Source organism: Oncorhynchus clarkii, chromosome 13 (assembly GCF_045791955.1).
Source record: "Oncorhynchus clarkii lewisi isolate Uvic-CL-2024 chromosome 13, UVic_Ocla_1.0, whole genome shotgun sequence".
Classification (NCBI taxonomy): Eukaryota; Metazoa; Chordata; class Actinopteri; order Salmoniformes; family Salmonidae; genus Oncorhynchus; species Oncorhynchus clarkii.
In genome coordinates, this window is record NC_092159.1 from 18,183,607 (window position 1) to 18,200,035 (window position 16,429).

The 16,429-nt window shown below is 45.5% G+C and overlaps 1 protein-coding gene and 1 non-coding gene across 2 annotated transcripts in view; both read right to left on the minus strand.

Moving 5' to 3' along the window:
• LOC139424540 (E3 ubiquitin-protein ligase NEURL1-like) overlaps positions 1-16,429 on the minus strand; it is a 69,630-nt gene that overhangs the window by 17,825 nt on the left and 35,376 nt on the right. The window contains exon 4 of the mRNA XM_071176478.1: positions 3,608-4,330. Coding sequence (XP_071032579.1) covers positions 3,608-4,330 — 723 coding nt within the window. The remainder of the gene's footprint in view (positions 1-3,607; positions 4,331-16,429) is intronic.
• Positions 15,546-15,602, minus strand: LOC139365322 (U7 small nuclear RNA). Its single transcript, XR_011626610.1, has one exon. It is a non-coding gene; the product is annotated as a U7 small nuclear RNA (small nuclear RNA).

Below are 16,429 nucleotides of genomic sequence, written 5' to 3' on the forward strand. Positions count from 1 at the left end.
GCACAGACCGCGCTGGATGATACTAACTCATATGCTGCCCTTTATCGCTCATTATAGTCCTGTGGTGAGTGTGAGTGTGTGTGTGTGTGTGTGTGTGTGTAACTGCTAGGGAAGAGAAGGACATCAGAGTCACTAGACACAGAGAGTGAGAGAAGGTGAGAGCGAGAGGGAGAGAGGGGGGAGAGAGAGAGAGAGAGAGGTAGAGAGAGAGAGAGAGCGACGTCAGGAAATGTGAATAAACGGCCAACCATGCCAGACCCAAGGATGTTTCAATGTTTCAGTCTGAAGGAGGGAGAAAAGAGCGAGGGAGAAAGAAAGAAAGAAAGAAAGAAAGAAAGCAAGAAAGAAAGAAAGAAAGAAAGAAAGAAAGAAAGAAAGAAAGAAAGAAAGAAAGAAAGAAAGAAAGAAAGAAAGAAAGAAAGAAAGAGAGAATTACAGTGGCTGGAGTAGCTGTGGGTGCCGGGCGAGACTGTTCACTTGAGCGTGAACGAGCTGACATTCTAATGGAATCTATAATGTATGGGGAGAGTGTCAGAGTAATAGCGTCCTATTTCTCTACTGCTGTTTTCTCCCTCCCTCTAACATCTCCTCCACTATCACACCATCATTATCCCCATTTACAGATGTAGGACCTTCATTTGATCCCTCTTTTTGCAGGACAGCTTTCCTGCAATGCAGGACATTTAAAACGTGTAGTGTTGATTATAATCAACATTGATTATAATCCACATAATAATTCACATTCATTTGTTCTTTCATTTGCTTATCCAATCATCCATTCACTCATTTATTCATTACTCTTAATCATTCATTCGTGAACTGTTCAATAATTAATGAATTAATTCATTCGTTCGTTCATTCTCTCTGAATATCAAATTGTTGCTTCTTAGTGGGCACGCTAGCTAGGAGCCCTAATACTTGACCTTCGGTGTTCACTCACCCTACCAAGGGCACTCCCCCACTAGGGGAGCTCAGGAATTAGTGGACCTCATGTCAGTGCACAACACACACAGCTTAAGCCAGTTTAAAGGAGCACTCCCAAATGTATACGCTGCCCCACGGGACACATTCAGGTAAACCTGAAAGCCTATAAAAACACATTCAGACCTGCCGTCACATAAACAGGCAAGACACTTCCTAAGGTTGAACAATTGGAACATAAAGGTGATTTACTATCTATCAGGGTCAGAAGGAATTCCTAGATTTGTTCGGATGAATGATTGTAGTGCAGAGTCTCTAGAACGGCCGCTTCATGTTGCCGTAAACTCCTCGTAAGGTGATCCGTACTAAAAGAAACTTGTCAGCAAGAGAACTTCCTTGAACTCCTTGAAAAAAACTGAAAAAGTAGCCGTGGTGCTCTAGCCAAATGTTTTTAAAAGCACGTGTGATGTACTAGTACAACAGACAATCAGAACAAACCACAACACCATAACCATCTCCCTATGCAGCTAACGAGTTCCTAGTAAAAAAAAGCACAGTGAGAAGACCCATAGGGGTGCATTTCCTGTGCAGTTTTCATGTAGGCCCATAGTATTGACCGTTGGCTTAGTGCCACTGCGGTTGCCCGATCTATCAATACCCCAGAGCCACACTCCAGCCTCAGAAAGTGTGTGGTATGCGCTGCAGCCCTAAGTGTAATGTATTGATGTGGCTTTCATTGATCGCGCTGTCAGCCACCTCCCTGTGTGTCTCCAGAGTGCCTAAAGGAGCAGACCAGATCCAAAATGGCGGCTGTGTAATGTAATATAATGAGAACAGTTCTAACAGGGCGGCATGAGGGCATGTCGATGCCTTGCTAACTGCTGTGACCTCCATGGCTGCATGGAGAATAAGCGTGTTAGCATGAGGGCAATTTACAGGTGGGCAAACAAGCAGCACTTAATGAAAATACCATGTTAGCATTATATATCAGCACTGTAAGGTGTAGTTTCTGTAACTCTCTCTCTCTCTCTCTCTCCCTCCCACTCTCTCTCTCTCTCTCTCTCTCCCTCCCACTCTCTCTCTCTCTCTCTCTCTCTCTCTCCCTCCCTCTCCCTCTCCCTCCCTCCCTCCCTCCCTCCCTCCCTCCCTCCCTCCCTCCCTCCCTCCCTCCCTTACTTCACTGAGAGGATAGAGGGATATATTTAGCCGGCGCTTGATTCGTCCTGAGAAGCAAAACAATGATGACACGTTGATGAGGTTGTGCCTGATTTGGTTGTGCGGCTTCGTAATTGGACTGTTAAAATAAGACAGGCCTTCAACCTTCCCAGTCCTTCTACATGATACACCTAACAAAGATGTGTCATTTTTTAATTTCCACTTGTCCAATCTCCGAAACGCTCTGCCAAATTTTCATTTGCATGTAATTATGGCTCAATAAAAAAAGCCATTATGTCATAGAAGGATATAGGAGTGAACATTCGCTGTTCTTTAGTTTTGACGTTTGTCTGCCCTTTTCACAGACTATGTAAAGAGGGACCTTGTGCACCAGTTGGCTTGATAGGGGGCCTACAGATGTAGGATCTACATTTGATCATTTGATTTTTTAATTTCCACTTTGAGATTTCACACTAGATTTTCTTCGTATAACCCACATAATAATTCACATTTACTGTTGCTGCAGGTTGAGCATACTCGCTCAAACTAAGATCCTACATCTGTAAGTCCAAAAAATATAAAGAGCGCAGCAATTCACCTCTCAAAACAGTCTAAAAGCACAGTTGTAGCTACTTTAGGCACACCTGCCTGCCACGGCAGAAATACATTATGTTTGGCATATTGCAAATGAAGCGCACGGCCTCCCGCTCACCCACTCATCTTTCCCACTTCATGTTCATTATCTGTATTTAGAGTGTGTAATCAAGCATGGGGGCTCTCTATTACTGCTGAGAGGTAGCGTGTGTCCCGCAGCGAAGACACGTTTCCCCCTGCTGTGAGTAGGTCGCAAGCGCATACACACACATGCAAACACACACACACATACACACCATACAGACAGGAGAAGACGTGTTGCGGACGCTAGGTTGCAGGGTCTGGCTCCCACACGCCTCCTTTCAATTGCTCCCTCTCTTCCTGTTATTATCGTGGCAGGTCGTGAGACAGCGTCGACTTTGCTCCCCATCGATACCTTCAGAAGTGCATTTGGATCTGACTTCCTGTGTCAAGACGCTGTATTGAAGCACATGACCTAAGTGTACACCTCTGAGCTCTGTGATGCGGGTGGGGTCCTAAATCCCTGGCTTACGATCGATCATGAACGGATAACTGAAAAAGTTTACACCGTTGTATACCATGTCAGATTCAACCCTCCTAGGGCCTGTAGTACTGTAGACACTGTAGTATTAAAGGCCAGGACCTGACCATGTGACCCGATCAGGAAAAGTCCCCTAGCCCCTACAGTCCATAGCTAGGGCCTGGAGTTTTCCCAAGTCAGGTAACATAAATAGGGACAACTCCTGGCCCCACGCAGAGCATACAAGTAATAGTAGAGAGAAGTACTCTAAGTACACCTAACTGCCAAATTAAAGGAAACACGTGCGGTGGCCTAGCGGCCTATTAAAACAGATTAGGTTAGTGTTTCCTTTATTTTGGCAGTTACATGTATAACATAACAGTCATTCTGACTTACCCAGTATCCTGAGTTGAGTGACGGCTCCATGCAGACCAAAGAACATCCACAGGGGCCGGGAGTTGTCCACACAAACTTGCATCCCTGCGTTGGTGCCATTGTGGCTCAAGATCACCTCCCCTTCCTGGTTGACCAGGAAGCCCAGTATATCACTGCTCTGGAGCAGCGTGGGCACTCGGCACACGGCCCAGAATTCCTTGCGGTCGACTAACGCCTCCGGGTTGTAGGGCAGGTCGCTAGGGCGCAGCACAGCGGGGTCGCATGATGTCACGCCATAGGACAGCGATCCCGACCTAGCCGGGCTCGACTTGGTCACCTTGATGAACACGGTCTCGCCGGTACGCAGTGGCCGGTCAGTGAAGACGAGCGTTCGCTCCTCTCTGGCGTGCTCGGATCTCGCCACCGTCTGCTCGTCGAGCGTCTTGATGTGGGCACCGCGGAGGGCGTGGAAATGGAGGTCGCTTTCGAGGGAGTGTGGGAGGACAGAGGACTGCTGGGTGTTGAGGGAGTTCTGGGGGATGGGGCAGGAGGCGGAGGGAGGGGCCAGGTGGAGATGGGCGTGGTTATGTGAGTGGGCTGGGCCAGAGCCGTCCACTTGCTGCAGGTTGAGGTCACAGAGGCTGACAGAGAGGCGGGATTCATCTGCCTCGCGGCGGAGAGAAGAGGAGCGTACGGTGGTGAAGGAGCGGGGACGGAGGAAGTCGGGAGGGACCATCTCACTCTCTGGAAGAAAAGAAGAAGGGAGAGAGAGAGGGAGAGCGAGGGAGAGAGAGAGAGAGCGAGAGAGGCAATTTTAGTTTCTATAATCATTGTAAATTGTGTTGAAATATAAAGAGAAAGAGAGACCATTATATCTAAGAAAGAGACGAAGAGATAAAATGAGGGATAGTCAACTAATAATAATACTGCAGTGTTGCAGTGTTGTCATTTGTTAGTGTTAGAATTATTTGACAGTTTATATAGCCGTTTCTGTCGCAATGTATTGTTTTGCCAACCTTGGAATATTCCTTGAATAGAAAAGAGAGAGAAACAGAGAGGAACAGAGAGAGAATTAAAGGAAGAGAGACAAGCCAAGCACTAAAGAAAAGGCCAAAATTGGCTGATGTTACAAACTAGTACGAGATGTAGGATATTGCTAATTAGCTGGTACAGCAGCAGAGGAAAGTGTCATTTAGCTTGTTTAAAGATGTAGAAATTAATTTGAAAAAAAAAACTACAGATTTGGTTGAGTGCTTTAATATCAGTAGGGAGCAGAATCAGTTCATTTCACACGAGGAGGACAAAGTGCTTAATTAACCAGCCTTGGATGATACCAAGAAAGGAATTAGTGTTTGTGAGACCGTGTGTGTGTATGTGTGTGTCTGTGTCTGTGTGGAGCTCCCTGCTTCTGCATTCCCAGCAGCCCATAGTACAGTATCATCCCTCTACAGTGAGCCATTTATATCTGCCAACACATGTCCCCCTTCACACAGTAGGGTGGGTAGTAGTGGCACACGCACGCACGCACGCACACACACACACACACACACACACACACACACACACACACACACACACACACACACACACACACACACACACACACACACACACACAAGGAGAGAATGCCCTGCTTATAGTCTCCCCCCTCCCCACCCCACCCCTGCTGGGCAGCTGCCTGCCTGAAAATAAGGTCTCTAAATGTGTAACCCCCTCCACTCCCCATCAGCCCAGCATTGGGAGAATTAGCCCTGGGGTGTATTCAATAGGAACCAAACATAACCAAAATGGAAGCAAATGGAACGAAATGGGGAGGCACCTACAGTACCTGAATTTGTCAAATAGAAACTCTCGTTTTCGTTGCGAAATGTTTTCCGTTTGCAACTGTTTCCTACGGTTACGACTAATGATTACACCCCTGGCGGTGCTGAAGAGACATCCCCATCACTCAGACAGAGAGAGAAGCAGGAGGGGGAGAGGGAGGGGGGAGAGGGGAAGGGAGGGACAAAGAAGAGGGACAGTCATTGCTCAGAGGGTGTAAGTGGATAAGGAAAATGAGTGACCAGACTGACTACCTTGTTGATGGAGAGAGAGAGATTGGGGAGATGGATAGCAAGGTAAGTGGGGGAGGGCAAGAGAAAGAAAATGACATTGTTGACCACCTCCTCTGAGAGGGCAGAAGATAGGGAGAGAGCCCATCACTCAAAGAGCGAGAGAACGAGACAGAGAGAAAGCGGGACTAGCAGAAAAGGATAGCGAGTGACCACCTCTTTTGAGATAGAAGGAGACCCCATCATTCAGAGCGAGGGAGCGACAGACTGACAGAAAGAGAAAGAGAGAGACAGAGAGACAGAGAGAGAGAGAGAGAGAGAGAGAGAGAGACATAGAGAGAGAGACAGAGAGAGAGAGAGAGACAGAGAGAGAGAGAGAGAGAGAGAGAGACAGAGAGAGAGAGAGAGAGAGAGAGAGAGAGAGAGAGACAGAGAGAGAGAGAGAGACAGAGAGAGAGAGACAGAGAGACAGCGAGAGAGAGAGACAGAGAGAGAGAGAGAGAGAGACAGATAGAGAGAGAGAGAGAGAGGATAAAAGCCAGCATCCACCAGTCCTCCCGGGAGAGGTCTAGTCTGCAGCCAGGCCCATTTTACCCACTGCTCCCTCTGAGGCCTGTCCCAGAAAGCCTTTTAGAGGCCAGGACCAGCTCTGGACATAGATAAACCTCTTACCCCTTAATTACTACTCTCACGAGGCCTGCCAGACAGCCTGCCTGAGTGTGTGTGTGTGTGTGTGTGTGTGTGTGTGTGTGTGTGTGTGTGTGTGTCTGCCTGCTAATAACAGCAGTGAAACCACAGAGAGCTAAAATCTCTTAGCCTCTCCCATCTGAAAGGGCTGAAAGGGACCCTGGCCAGAGTGGGATTATCTTCCATTCGAAAAAATGTAAATGTATTTTGTCCTAATATGGACACCGTACAAACGTTAATGCCTGGCAAGTCAATGTAGTGCATTTGAATGTGTGCCTGCAAACTAACTGCTGTCCATTTGTGAGCTATTCAGCATTTTGGTGTACATTCCTTTGTCCACTTAAATGTGATGAACGGTATGACATTTAACTGTGTTAACAACAGCCAGAGAACCTATGCTGTCAAATGCGGTGAGGAAAGTCTAATTGAGAACCGGTTGCGACCCGTCAGGCTGACCAAGCCGGCTAGATTATCAGACCTTCGTCTTTCTTGTTGTTCACTAAGAAGATTATGTCCAGATTGTACAGGGAAAAAGAGAGATTTCTGTTTCAGTGCTGGCTGCAATAAATGTTAGAGTCATACCAGGATCCAACTCTTACCCAATACCAGATCATTCAATCAAACCTCACTAAATCATTTCAAAGAGGCACTGTAAGGGAACATTTCAGTGGCCTACTGAGAGGCAACAATTGACTTCCTATACTAATTTTACATTTGAGTAATTTAGCAAGAGCTCTTATCCTGAGTGACATACCGTAGTGAGTGCATACGTTTTCACACTTCCCCCCCCCCCATGGGAATCGAACCGGAAACCTTGGGGTTGCAAGCACCACACTCTACCAACTGAGCCACACTTGCTCCCTTCACCTACTATACTGTGCGTGATTGACAGATTACATAATTAGGGTTATAGGTGCTCATTCAGTCTATCAAAAGACCAGAGGACAAAGACACCTTACAGGGTGTGATCCTCCGTTTGGTAGTGCTGATTCAACGTAGATCATCCTCCAACTGCCATCCCTTTGATCAGTTCCCGCCCTTAAATCCAAGATGGCAGCTCAGCTTGCCTCAAAGTCATGTCAAGTGTCAATTAGCATATAGCGGCTAATGCACAGACGGCTCTGGAAACTGACGGTGTTAATGTATCACGAGACTACGGGACTTTAATTGTTCTATTTGATCTTTATTGGGAGTATAACATGGATGGAACAGTGCCTTGAAAAAGTGTGTATTCATCTCAGTGGCTGCTAATCGACCGTTAAACTAACAGCCCAAAAAGCACGCAGTGCAGTTAGCACTGTTAGCGCCCGAGGCTAGCAGAGAGAGAGATGACTACCGCTAGCTTTTTATTCAATCTGATGCTTCCCACTTCCTCTATCCTCCCCTACTGTAGTGTCCAATAGGCCCTTAGTGGATGCCGCAGACCGGCTAATGTAAAGGAAGAAAATGATCAAAATCTAATTCCATTTCTTAAAACGTTTCATTTCCAAAACAGTCGAACGCAGAGGGGCTACCCTTCAATTAAGTATTTCCTAACGAGGCGAGGAGACAAAAGCACTTGGCAACATACTTAAGCCAAATGATTGGGGAAGGAAGGGATTCTCCCTTGGCGGTGGGAGTATGTGTGTTGCTCAGGCATACTAACTTCTAACATCCCCAAAGCCAGCCCTGATTGCAATGCGGACCAAAAATAAAGACATGTACAGTACCAGTCAGAAGTTTGGATACACCTACTCATTCACGTTTAAAAAAAAAACAACTATTTTCTACATTGTAGAATAGTGAAGACATCACAACTATGAAATAACACATGGAATCACGTAGTCACCAAAAATATTATGTTTGAGATTCTTCAAAGTAGCCACCCTTTGCCTTTTTTATTTATTTTTTTGTTTTATTTCACCTTTATTTAACCAGGTAGGCTAGTTGAGAACAAGTTCTCATTTACAATTGCGACCTGGCCAAGATAAAGCAAAGCAGTACGACACATACAACGACACAGAGTTACACATGGAGTAAAACAAACAGACAGTCAATAAAAAAAGTCTATACACGATGTGAGCAAATGAGGTGAGATAAGGGAGGTAAAGGCAAAAAAAAGGCCATGGTGGCAAAGTAAATACAATATAGCAAGTAAAACACTAGAATGGTAGATTTGCAGTGGAAGAATGTGCAAAGTATAAATAAAAATAATGGGGTGCAAAGGAGGAAAATAAATAAATAAATACAGTAGAGGGAGAGGTAGTTGTTTGGGCTAAATTATAGATGGGCTATGTACAGGTGCAGTAATCTCTGAGCTGCTCTGACAGCTGGTGCTAAAAGCTAGTGAGGGAGATAAGTGTTTCCAGTTTCAGAGATTTTTGTAGTTCGTTCCAGTCATTGGCAGCAGAGAACTGGAAGGAGAGGCGGCCAAAGTAAGAATTGGTTTTGGGGGTGACCAGAGATATATACAGTGCCTTGCGAAAGTATTCGGCCCCCTTGAACTTTGCGACCTTTTGCCACATTTCAGGCTTCAAACATAAAGATATAAAACTGTATTTTTTTGTGAAGAATCAACAACAAGTGGGACACAATCATGAAGTGGAACGACATTTATTGGATATTTCAAACTTTTTTAACAAATCAAAAACTGAAAAATTGGGCATGCAAAATTATTCAGCCCCTTTACTTTCAGTGCAGCAAACTCTCTCCAGAAGTTCAGTGAGGATCTCTGAATGATCCAATGTTGACCTAAATGACTAATGATGATAAATACAATCCACCTGTGTGTAATCAAGTCTCCGTATAAATGCACCTGCACTGTGATAGTCTCAGAGGTCCGTTAAAAGCGCAGAGAGCATCATGAAGAACAAGGAACACACCAGGCAGGTCCGAGATACTGTTGTGAAGAAGTTTAAAGCCGGATTTGGATACAAAAAGATTTCCCAAGCTTTAAACATCCCAAGGAGCACTGTGCAAGCGATAATATTGAAATGGAAGGAGTATCAGACCACTGCAAATCTACCAAGACCTGGCCGTCCCTCCAAACTTTCAGCTCATACAAGGAGAAGACTGATCAGAGATGCAGCCAAGAGGCCCATGATCACTCTGGATGAACTGCAGAGATCTACAGCTGAGGTGGGAGACTCTGTCCATAGGACAACAATCAGTCGTATATTGCACAAATCTGGCCTTTATGGAAGAGTGGCAAGAAGAAAGACATTTCTTAAAGATATCCATAAAGTGTTGTTTAAAGTTTGCCACAAGCCACCTGGGAGACACACCAAACATGTGGAAGAAGGTGCTCTGGTCAGATGAAACCAAAATTGAACTTTTTTGGCAACAATGCAAAACGTTATGTTTGGCGTAAAAGCAACACAGCTGAACACACCATCCCCACTGTCAAACATGGTGGTGGCAGCATCATAGTTTGGGCCTGCTTTTCTTCAGCAGGGACAGGGAAGATGGTTAAAATTGATGGGAAGATGGATGGAGCCAAATACAGGACCGTTCTGGAAGAAAACCTGATGGAGTCTGCAAAAGACCTGAGACTGGGACGGAGATTTGTCTTCCAACAAGACAATGATCCAAAACATAAAGCAAAATCTACAATGGAATGGTTCAAAAATAAACATATCCAGGTGTTCGAATGGCCAAGTCAAAGTCCAGACCTGAATCCAATCAAGAATCTGTTTAAAGAACTGAAAACTGCTGTTCACAAATGCTCTCCATCCAACCTCACTGAGCTCGAGCTGTTTTGCAAGGAGGAATGGGAAAAAATTTCAGTCTCTCGATGTGCAAAACTGATAGAGACATACCCCAAGCGACTTACAGCTGTAATCGCAGCAAAAGGTGGCGCTACAAAGTATTAACTTAAGGGGGCTGAATAATTTTGCACGCCCAATTTTTCAGTTTTTTATTTGTTAAAAAAGTTTGAAATATCCAATAAATGTCGTTCCACTTCATGATTGTGTCCCACTTGTTGTTGATTCTTCACAAAAAAATACAATTTTATATCTTTATGTTTGAAGCCTGAAATGTGGCAAAAGGTCGCAAAGTTCAAGGGGGCCGAATACTTTCGCAAGGCCTACCTGCTGGAGCGCGAGCTACAGGTGGGTGCTGCTGTGGTGACCAGCGAGCTGAGATAAGGGGGGATTTTACATAGCAGGGTCTTGTAGATGACCTGGACCCAGTGGGTTTGGCGACGAGTATGAAGCGAGGGCCAGCCAATGAGAGCGTACAGGTCGCAGTGGTGGGTAGTATATGGGGCTTTGGTGATAACACGGATGGCACTGTGATAGACTGCATCCAATTTATTGAGTAGGGTATTGGATTTATTTTGTAAATGACATCGCCGAAGTCGAGGATTGGTGGGATGGTCAGTTTTACGAGGGTATGTTTGGTCAATTTTACGAGGGTATGTTTGGCAGCATGAGTGAAGGATGCTTTGTTGCAAAATAGGAAGTCAATTCTAGATTTCATTTTGGATTGGAGATGTTTGATGTGAGTCTGGAAGGAGAGTTTACAGTCTAACCAGACACCTAAGTATTTGTAGTTGTCCACATATTCTAAGTCAGAACCGTCCAGAGTAGTGATGCTGGACGGGTAGGCAGGTGCAGGCAGCGATAGGTTGAAGAGCATGCATTTAGTTTTACTTGTATTTAAGAGCAGTTGGAGGCCACGGAAGGAGAGTTGTTTGGCATTGAAGCTCGTCTGGAGGGTTGTTAACACAGTGTCCAAAGAAGGGCCAGAAGTATACAGAATGGTGTCGTCTGCGTAGAAGTGGATCAGAGACTCACCAGCAGCAAGAGCAAAATCATTGATGTATACAGAGAAGAGAGTCGGCCCAAGAATTGAACCCTGTGGCACCCCCATAGAGACTGCCAGAGGTCCGGACAACAGGCCCTCCGATTTGACACACTAAACTCTATCAGAGAAGTAGTTGGTGAACCAGGCGAGGCAATCATTTGAGAAACCAAGGCTATCGAGTCTGCCGATGAGGATGTGGTGATTGACAGAGTCGAAAGCCTTGGCAAGGTCAATGAATACGGCTGCACACTATTGTTCTTATCGATGGTGGTTAAGATATCGTTTAGGACCTTGAGCGTGGCTGAGGTGCACCCATGACCAGCTCTGAAATGAGATTGCATAGCGGAGAAGATGCGGTGGGATTCGAAATGGTCGGTAATCTGTTTGTTGACTTGGCTTTCAAAGACCTTAGAAAGGCAGGGTAGGATAGATATAGGTCTGTAGCAGTTTGGGTCAATGACAGCTTTGTACACTCTTGGCATTCTCTCAACTAGTTTCACCTGGAATGCATTTCAATTAATAGGTGTGCCTTGTTAAAAGCTAATTTGTGGAATTCCTTTCCTTCTTAATGTGTTTGTGCCAATCAGTTTTGTTGTGACAAGGTAGGATGGGTATACAGAAGATAGACCTATCCATATTATGGCAAGAACAGTTCAAATAAGCAAAGAAAACGACACTCCTACCCATCTCTCCGATTTGGTCCTACCTACACGTACGCTACGGTCACAAGACGTATTGTCCCTAGAATTTCTAAGCAAACAGCTGGATGCAGGGCTTTCTCCTACAGATATACATTTTTATGGAATGATCTGCCTATCCATGCGAGAGACGCAGACTCGGTCTCGACCTTTAAGTCTTTACTGAAGACTAATCTCTTCAGTAGGTCCTATAAATGAGTGAAGTCTGGCCCAGGGGTGTGAAGGTGAACGGCAAGGCACTGGAGCGACAAACTGCCCTTGCTGTCTCTGCCTGGCCGGCTCCCCTCTCTCCACTGGGATTCTCTGCCTCTAACTCTATTCCATGCCGTCGCTAGGATGGGTGTGTCACTTGAGTGGGTTGAGTCACAGACGTGCTCTTCCTGTCTGGTTTTGCGCCCCCTCTGGCTCGTGGAGATCTACGTGGGGTATACTCAGCCTTGTCTCAGGGTAGTAAGTTGGTGGTCTGTTGATATCCCTCTAGTGGTGTGGAGGCTGTGCTTGGCAAAGTGGGTGGGGTTATATCCTGCCTGGTTGGCCCTGTCCGGGGGTATCGTCAGACAGGGCCACGTGTCCCCAGACACACCCCTGTCTCAGTCTACAGTATCTATGCTGCAATAGTCTATGTGCCGGGGTCAGTTTGTTATATCTGGTATAATTCTCCTGTCTTATGTCCTGTATGAATGTCAGTATGCTCCCTCTAATTCTCTCTCTCCTTCTGTCTCCCCTCCCTGAGGACCTGGGCTCTTGGCCCATGCCTCAGGACTACCTGCCCTGATGACTCCTGGCTCTCCCCAGTCCACCTGGTCATGCTGCTGCTCCAGTTTCAATTGTTCTGCTTGCGGCTAGGGAAACCTGACCTGTTCACCAGATGTGCTACCTAGTCCCTGCCCTGCTGTTTTCGACTCGCTCTCTCTCTCTCTACCGCACCTGCTGTCTCGACCTTTGAATGCTCGGCTATGAAAAGCCAACTGACATTTACTCCTGAGGTGCTGACCTGTTGCACCCTCTACAATCACTGTGATTATTATTTGACCCTGCCGGTCATTAATGACCGTTTGAGCAATCTGGCCTTAAATGGCCATGTACTCTCCACCGGCACTGCCAGAAGAGGATTGGCCAACCCTCAGAAGCCTGGTTCCTCTCTAGGTTTCTTCCTAGGTTCCTGCCTTTCTAGGGAGTTGCTTGCTGTTTGGGGTTTTAGGCTGGGTTTCTGTACAGAACTTAGTGACATCAGCTAATGTATAAAGGGCTTTATAAATAAATTTGATTGATTGATTGATTAAATGTTTTTTTTCCTTCATCAACCTACTACACCCACTACCCCAGAAGGTGCAATTTAGAAACGTGGTTGTGAATCAGCAGTCACTCAATTAGCCCACGTCAGCAAAACATTTTTTAGATTGATAAATTAACGGTCAGCTATCTTCATTTGTGGTAAGTATGATCGAATTACTGACTGGGGCGGGGCCCACTGATTATCAGATATCATATTGAAAACTGCAAACATTTGCCTCCACCATATTGACAAAATGTGTAGAATTTCAGGAAATGAGTTATAAAATTGCTAAATCTTCTCCCCTCCCCATGGGAAAAAAAAGTGTAACATTCAAGCAAACTGGCTTTACAACGGCAACAGGGAATGAATGTTAAACCGTAGTTTATTTCTCTTTGCTGTTTCTAACTTTTTTTCTAGCGGGGGGGTATGGATGCGGCTGCGGCCCCTCATGTATTTACTGTAGTGTTCTGTTGTCCTGCCCTGCTCTAGGCTCCCTCAAATCAAATCACCAAGCTCTTTGAGAATGACATCATGGCATCATCAAACGAAGCCGAGAGTGGCGTGTGGCTTTCTTTCATTACTGCAGAGCTCTGTCCTAAATTGGATTAGGGTTGGGGATAGACGTTTGGCATGCCGAGGAATAGCTGAGGAACCCACAGACACGAGAGAGGCACGGAGGAATGGAGTTTGGGAGGAGGGCATGATGATGACACGACTCAGGGGATAACGGGATTTAGGAGAAGAGACGGAGGGATGTGAAAGGAGAGAGTGGGATAGGAGGAGAGGAGAGTTGAGACAATGTCAGATTAGGAATGCTGAAAGAGGGGAGCAGCCCACCTATTAATTAATTCTCTCTTCTCTCTCTCTCTCTCTCTCTCTCTCTCTCTCTCTCTCTCTCTAACACTCAGCAGAATGAAAAAGCATGTACTGTAGCTTCCAGTCAAGTTCAGTGACGGTACACAGTGTGTCTACTGCATACCACATCTCCTGATTTGAGTCACTCTGTGAGTCAACAGTCTCCACTGAATGCAGAATATGGTGCATGATCTGATCTTACACTAGCTCTGGCCCAGGGCGTTCGCACGTTCCTCTACTTAGGGTAAAACATGTGTTAGTAGAGGGACTTGCTAGTGCCGTGGACAAGAGCTAGTCTTACTGTATAACAAATACAGCAATCATCATGAAGATTGTACCATGAGATTCGATAACGGTTATTTTTTTCTGCCGAGCTGAATGTTGACATTCATGAACACAGTTTCAAGAGGTTAGGCTTTGGCCCAATTCTTCATGAAAGGAGGTCTCTGTTGACCAGTTCTAAACGGCAGTGCATGTTTACCTTGTGCCCCTATCGAGACGGAGAGAGGGAGGAGAATATGAGAGGGAAGATAAAAGAGTGAAGGATGCTGTGCCTATGCTGAAAAAGTGGAGTGTGTGTTTGTGTATGTTTGTGTGTGTAAGTTTGCGTATGTGTGAGTGTATTGCGTGTAACTGCACCAGCTGCTGCCCACTCATCATGGTGCACCTGCTCTTTAAGCTAGAGACAAACCCCTTTGTCCCCATTGGTCCTTGTCAGATAGGCTGCCCACAGATGTGCGTTCTCATTGGCCGATTGGCCGAGGGCACAGATTTGCAATTGCAGCTCTCTGAAAGAAGCTTCAAACAAAGTGGGCACTCTGGCCTCTAACTGACACTCTCTCTCTCTCTCACACACACACACACACACACACACACACACACACACACACACACACACACACACACACACACACACACACACACACACACACACACACACACACACACACACACACACACACACACACACACACACACACACACACACACACACACACACCATCCCAATCTAACCATGTTAAGGAAACTAACTGTAATGGGGACACAAAGCAAGGCAGCTGTAGTCAATACACTAGGAGAGGGGGGGGGGGGGGTATTTAAAATCCAAACACATTCAATTGAGAACCAAATGCAGCACCTGTTGGGCAAAACCAACAAGTATACAAAATGGAGGAGGGGAGGGGGGTGTTTGGGCTCTTTCTCTGAGCGTATCATTGGGATTGCCAGTGAAGCTAGCAGGCTACTAATGCTGTGTGTGTGAGGGGAAGAGGAGGGAGGAGAGGGAGAAGAAGGAGAGGGATAGGCTGGCTGGCTTAGAGGCTTTGCTAGCTTTCCACGTGAAAAAATACTATAGTATTTACTGTAGTATACAGTAGTACTTACAGTTAACTATAGTATATATACTGTAGTAAAATAACTGTAGTATATACTATAGTAATTAATGTAGGGTTTTGACGGTTTGTAGTATACTGTAGTATACTGTAGTATTTATTGTTGTTATTTTGTGGACTGTAGTATACTATAGTATTTACTGTAGTGTTTTGGGGGACATTACTGTAGTTTTTACAATAGTGATCTTGTTTTATTATCTTTGACATATAAGTGGAGGCTTTCTCCTTAAGGAAACCTACTAGAGAAATACTATAAGAGGATATTTTCTATAACCTGTAGGGAACACAATATATGGTATTTATGTGGCATGTAGGTCTCTTACTTATGGGTGGTATATATTGCTATATGGTGGAGGGGAATGGGCAGGGTATATGCACATTAACTACTGTATTATTTAGTATACTTTAAAAAGTGTAGTGTTTTTGGAGACTGTAGTGTTTTTTGTGGACATTTCTGTAGTATTTGCTACAGTGTTTTTCTTGCAGATAATACTGTTGTATTTACTATAGTATTCTACAACATTCTATGGTAAGTACTACACATGATAGAGGGTTTCCACAGTGTGTAGTATTTTTTATGTGGGTTTAGCAGAGCGAACGTGCCATGGCCCATCCCTGTGAGAGGGGGGATTTGCACAGTTATACATCTGGTCTCTCTCTCTCTCTCTCTCTGTCTCTCTCTCTCTCTCCCTCTCTCTCTCTCTCAGAGCTTGGCTTTATTTACAAACTCTCAGGGATTCATAAGATGCGAGAGACTGATGGGAGTGGAGGATTGGGACGGGGCTGAAAGGAGGAGAGGAGAAGTGGAGTACAGAGGAAGGAGAGAAGCTCACAGCTGTGTTCTTTTGGAAGTAGAGCTGCACAGCTGAGACGGGCGGGGATGGATGGGGAGGAGAGTGCTCATGTTTGAGATGGTTCCCAGGAGAGACTAAGTGATGGAGAGATAAAGAGGGATGGAGAGAGGTGGAGAGAGAGAGAGTTGGAGAAAGAGAGAGGTCGGTGAGAGAGGTAAAGAAGTGTGTGTGTGAGAGGGATAGAACGAGAGAGAGTGATTGAGTGAGAGAGAGAAAGAAAGAGGGGTACAGTGAGTGAGTGGA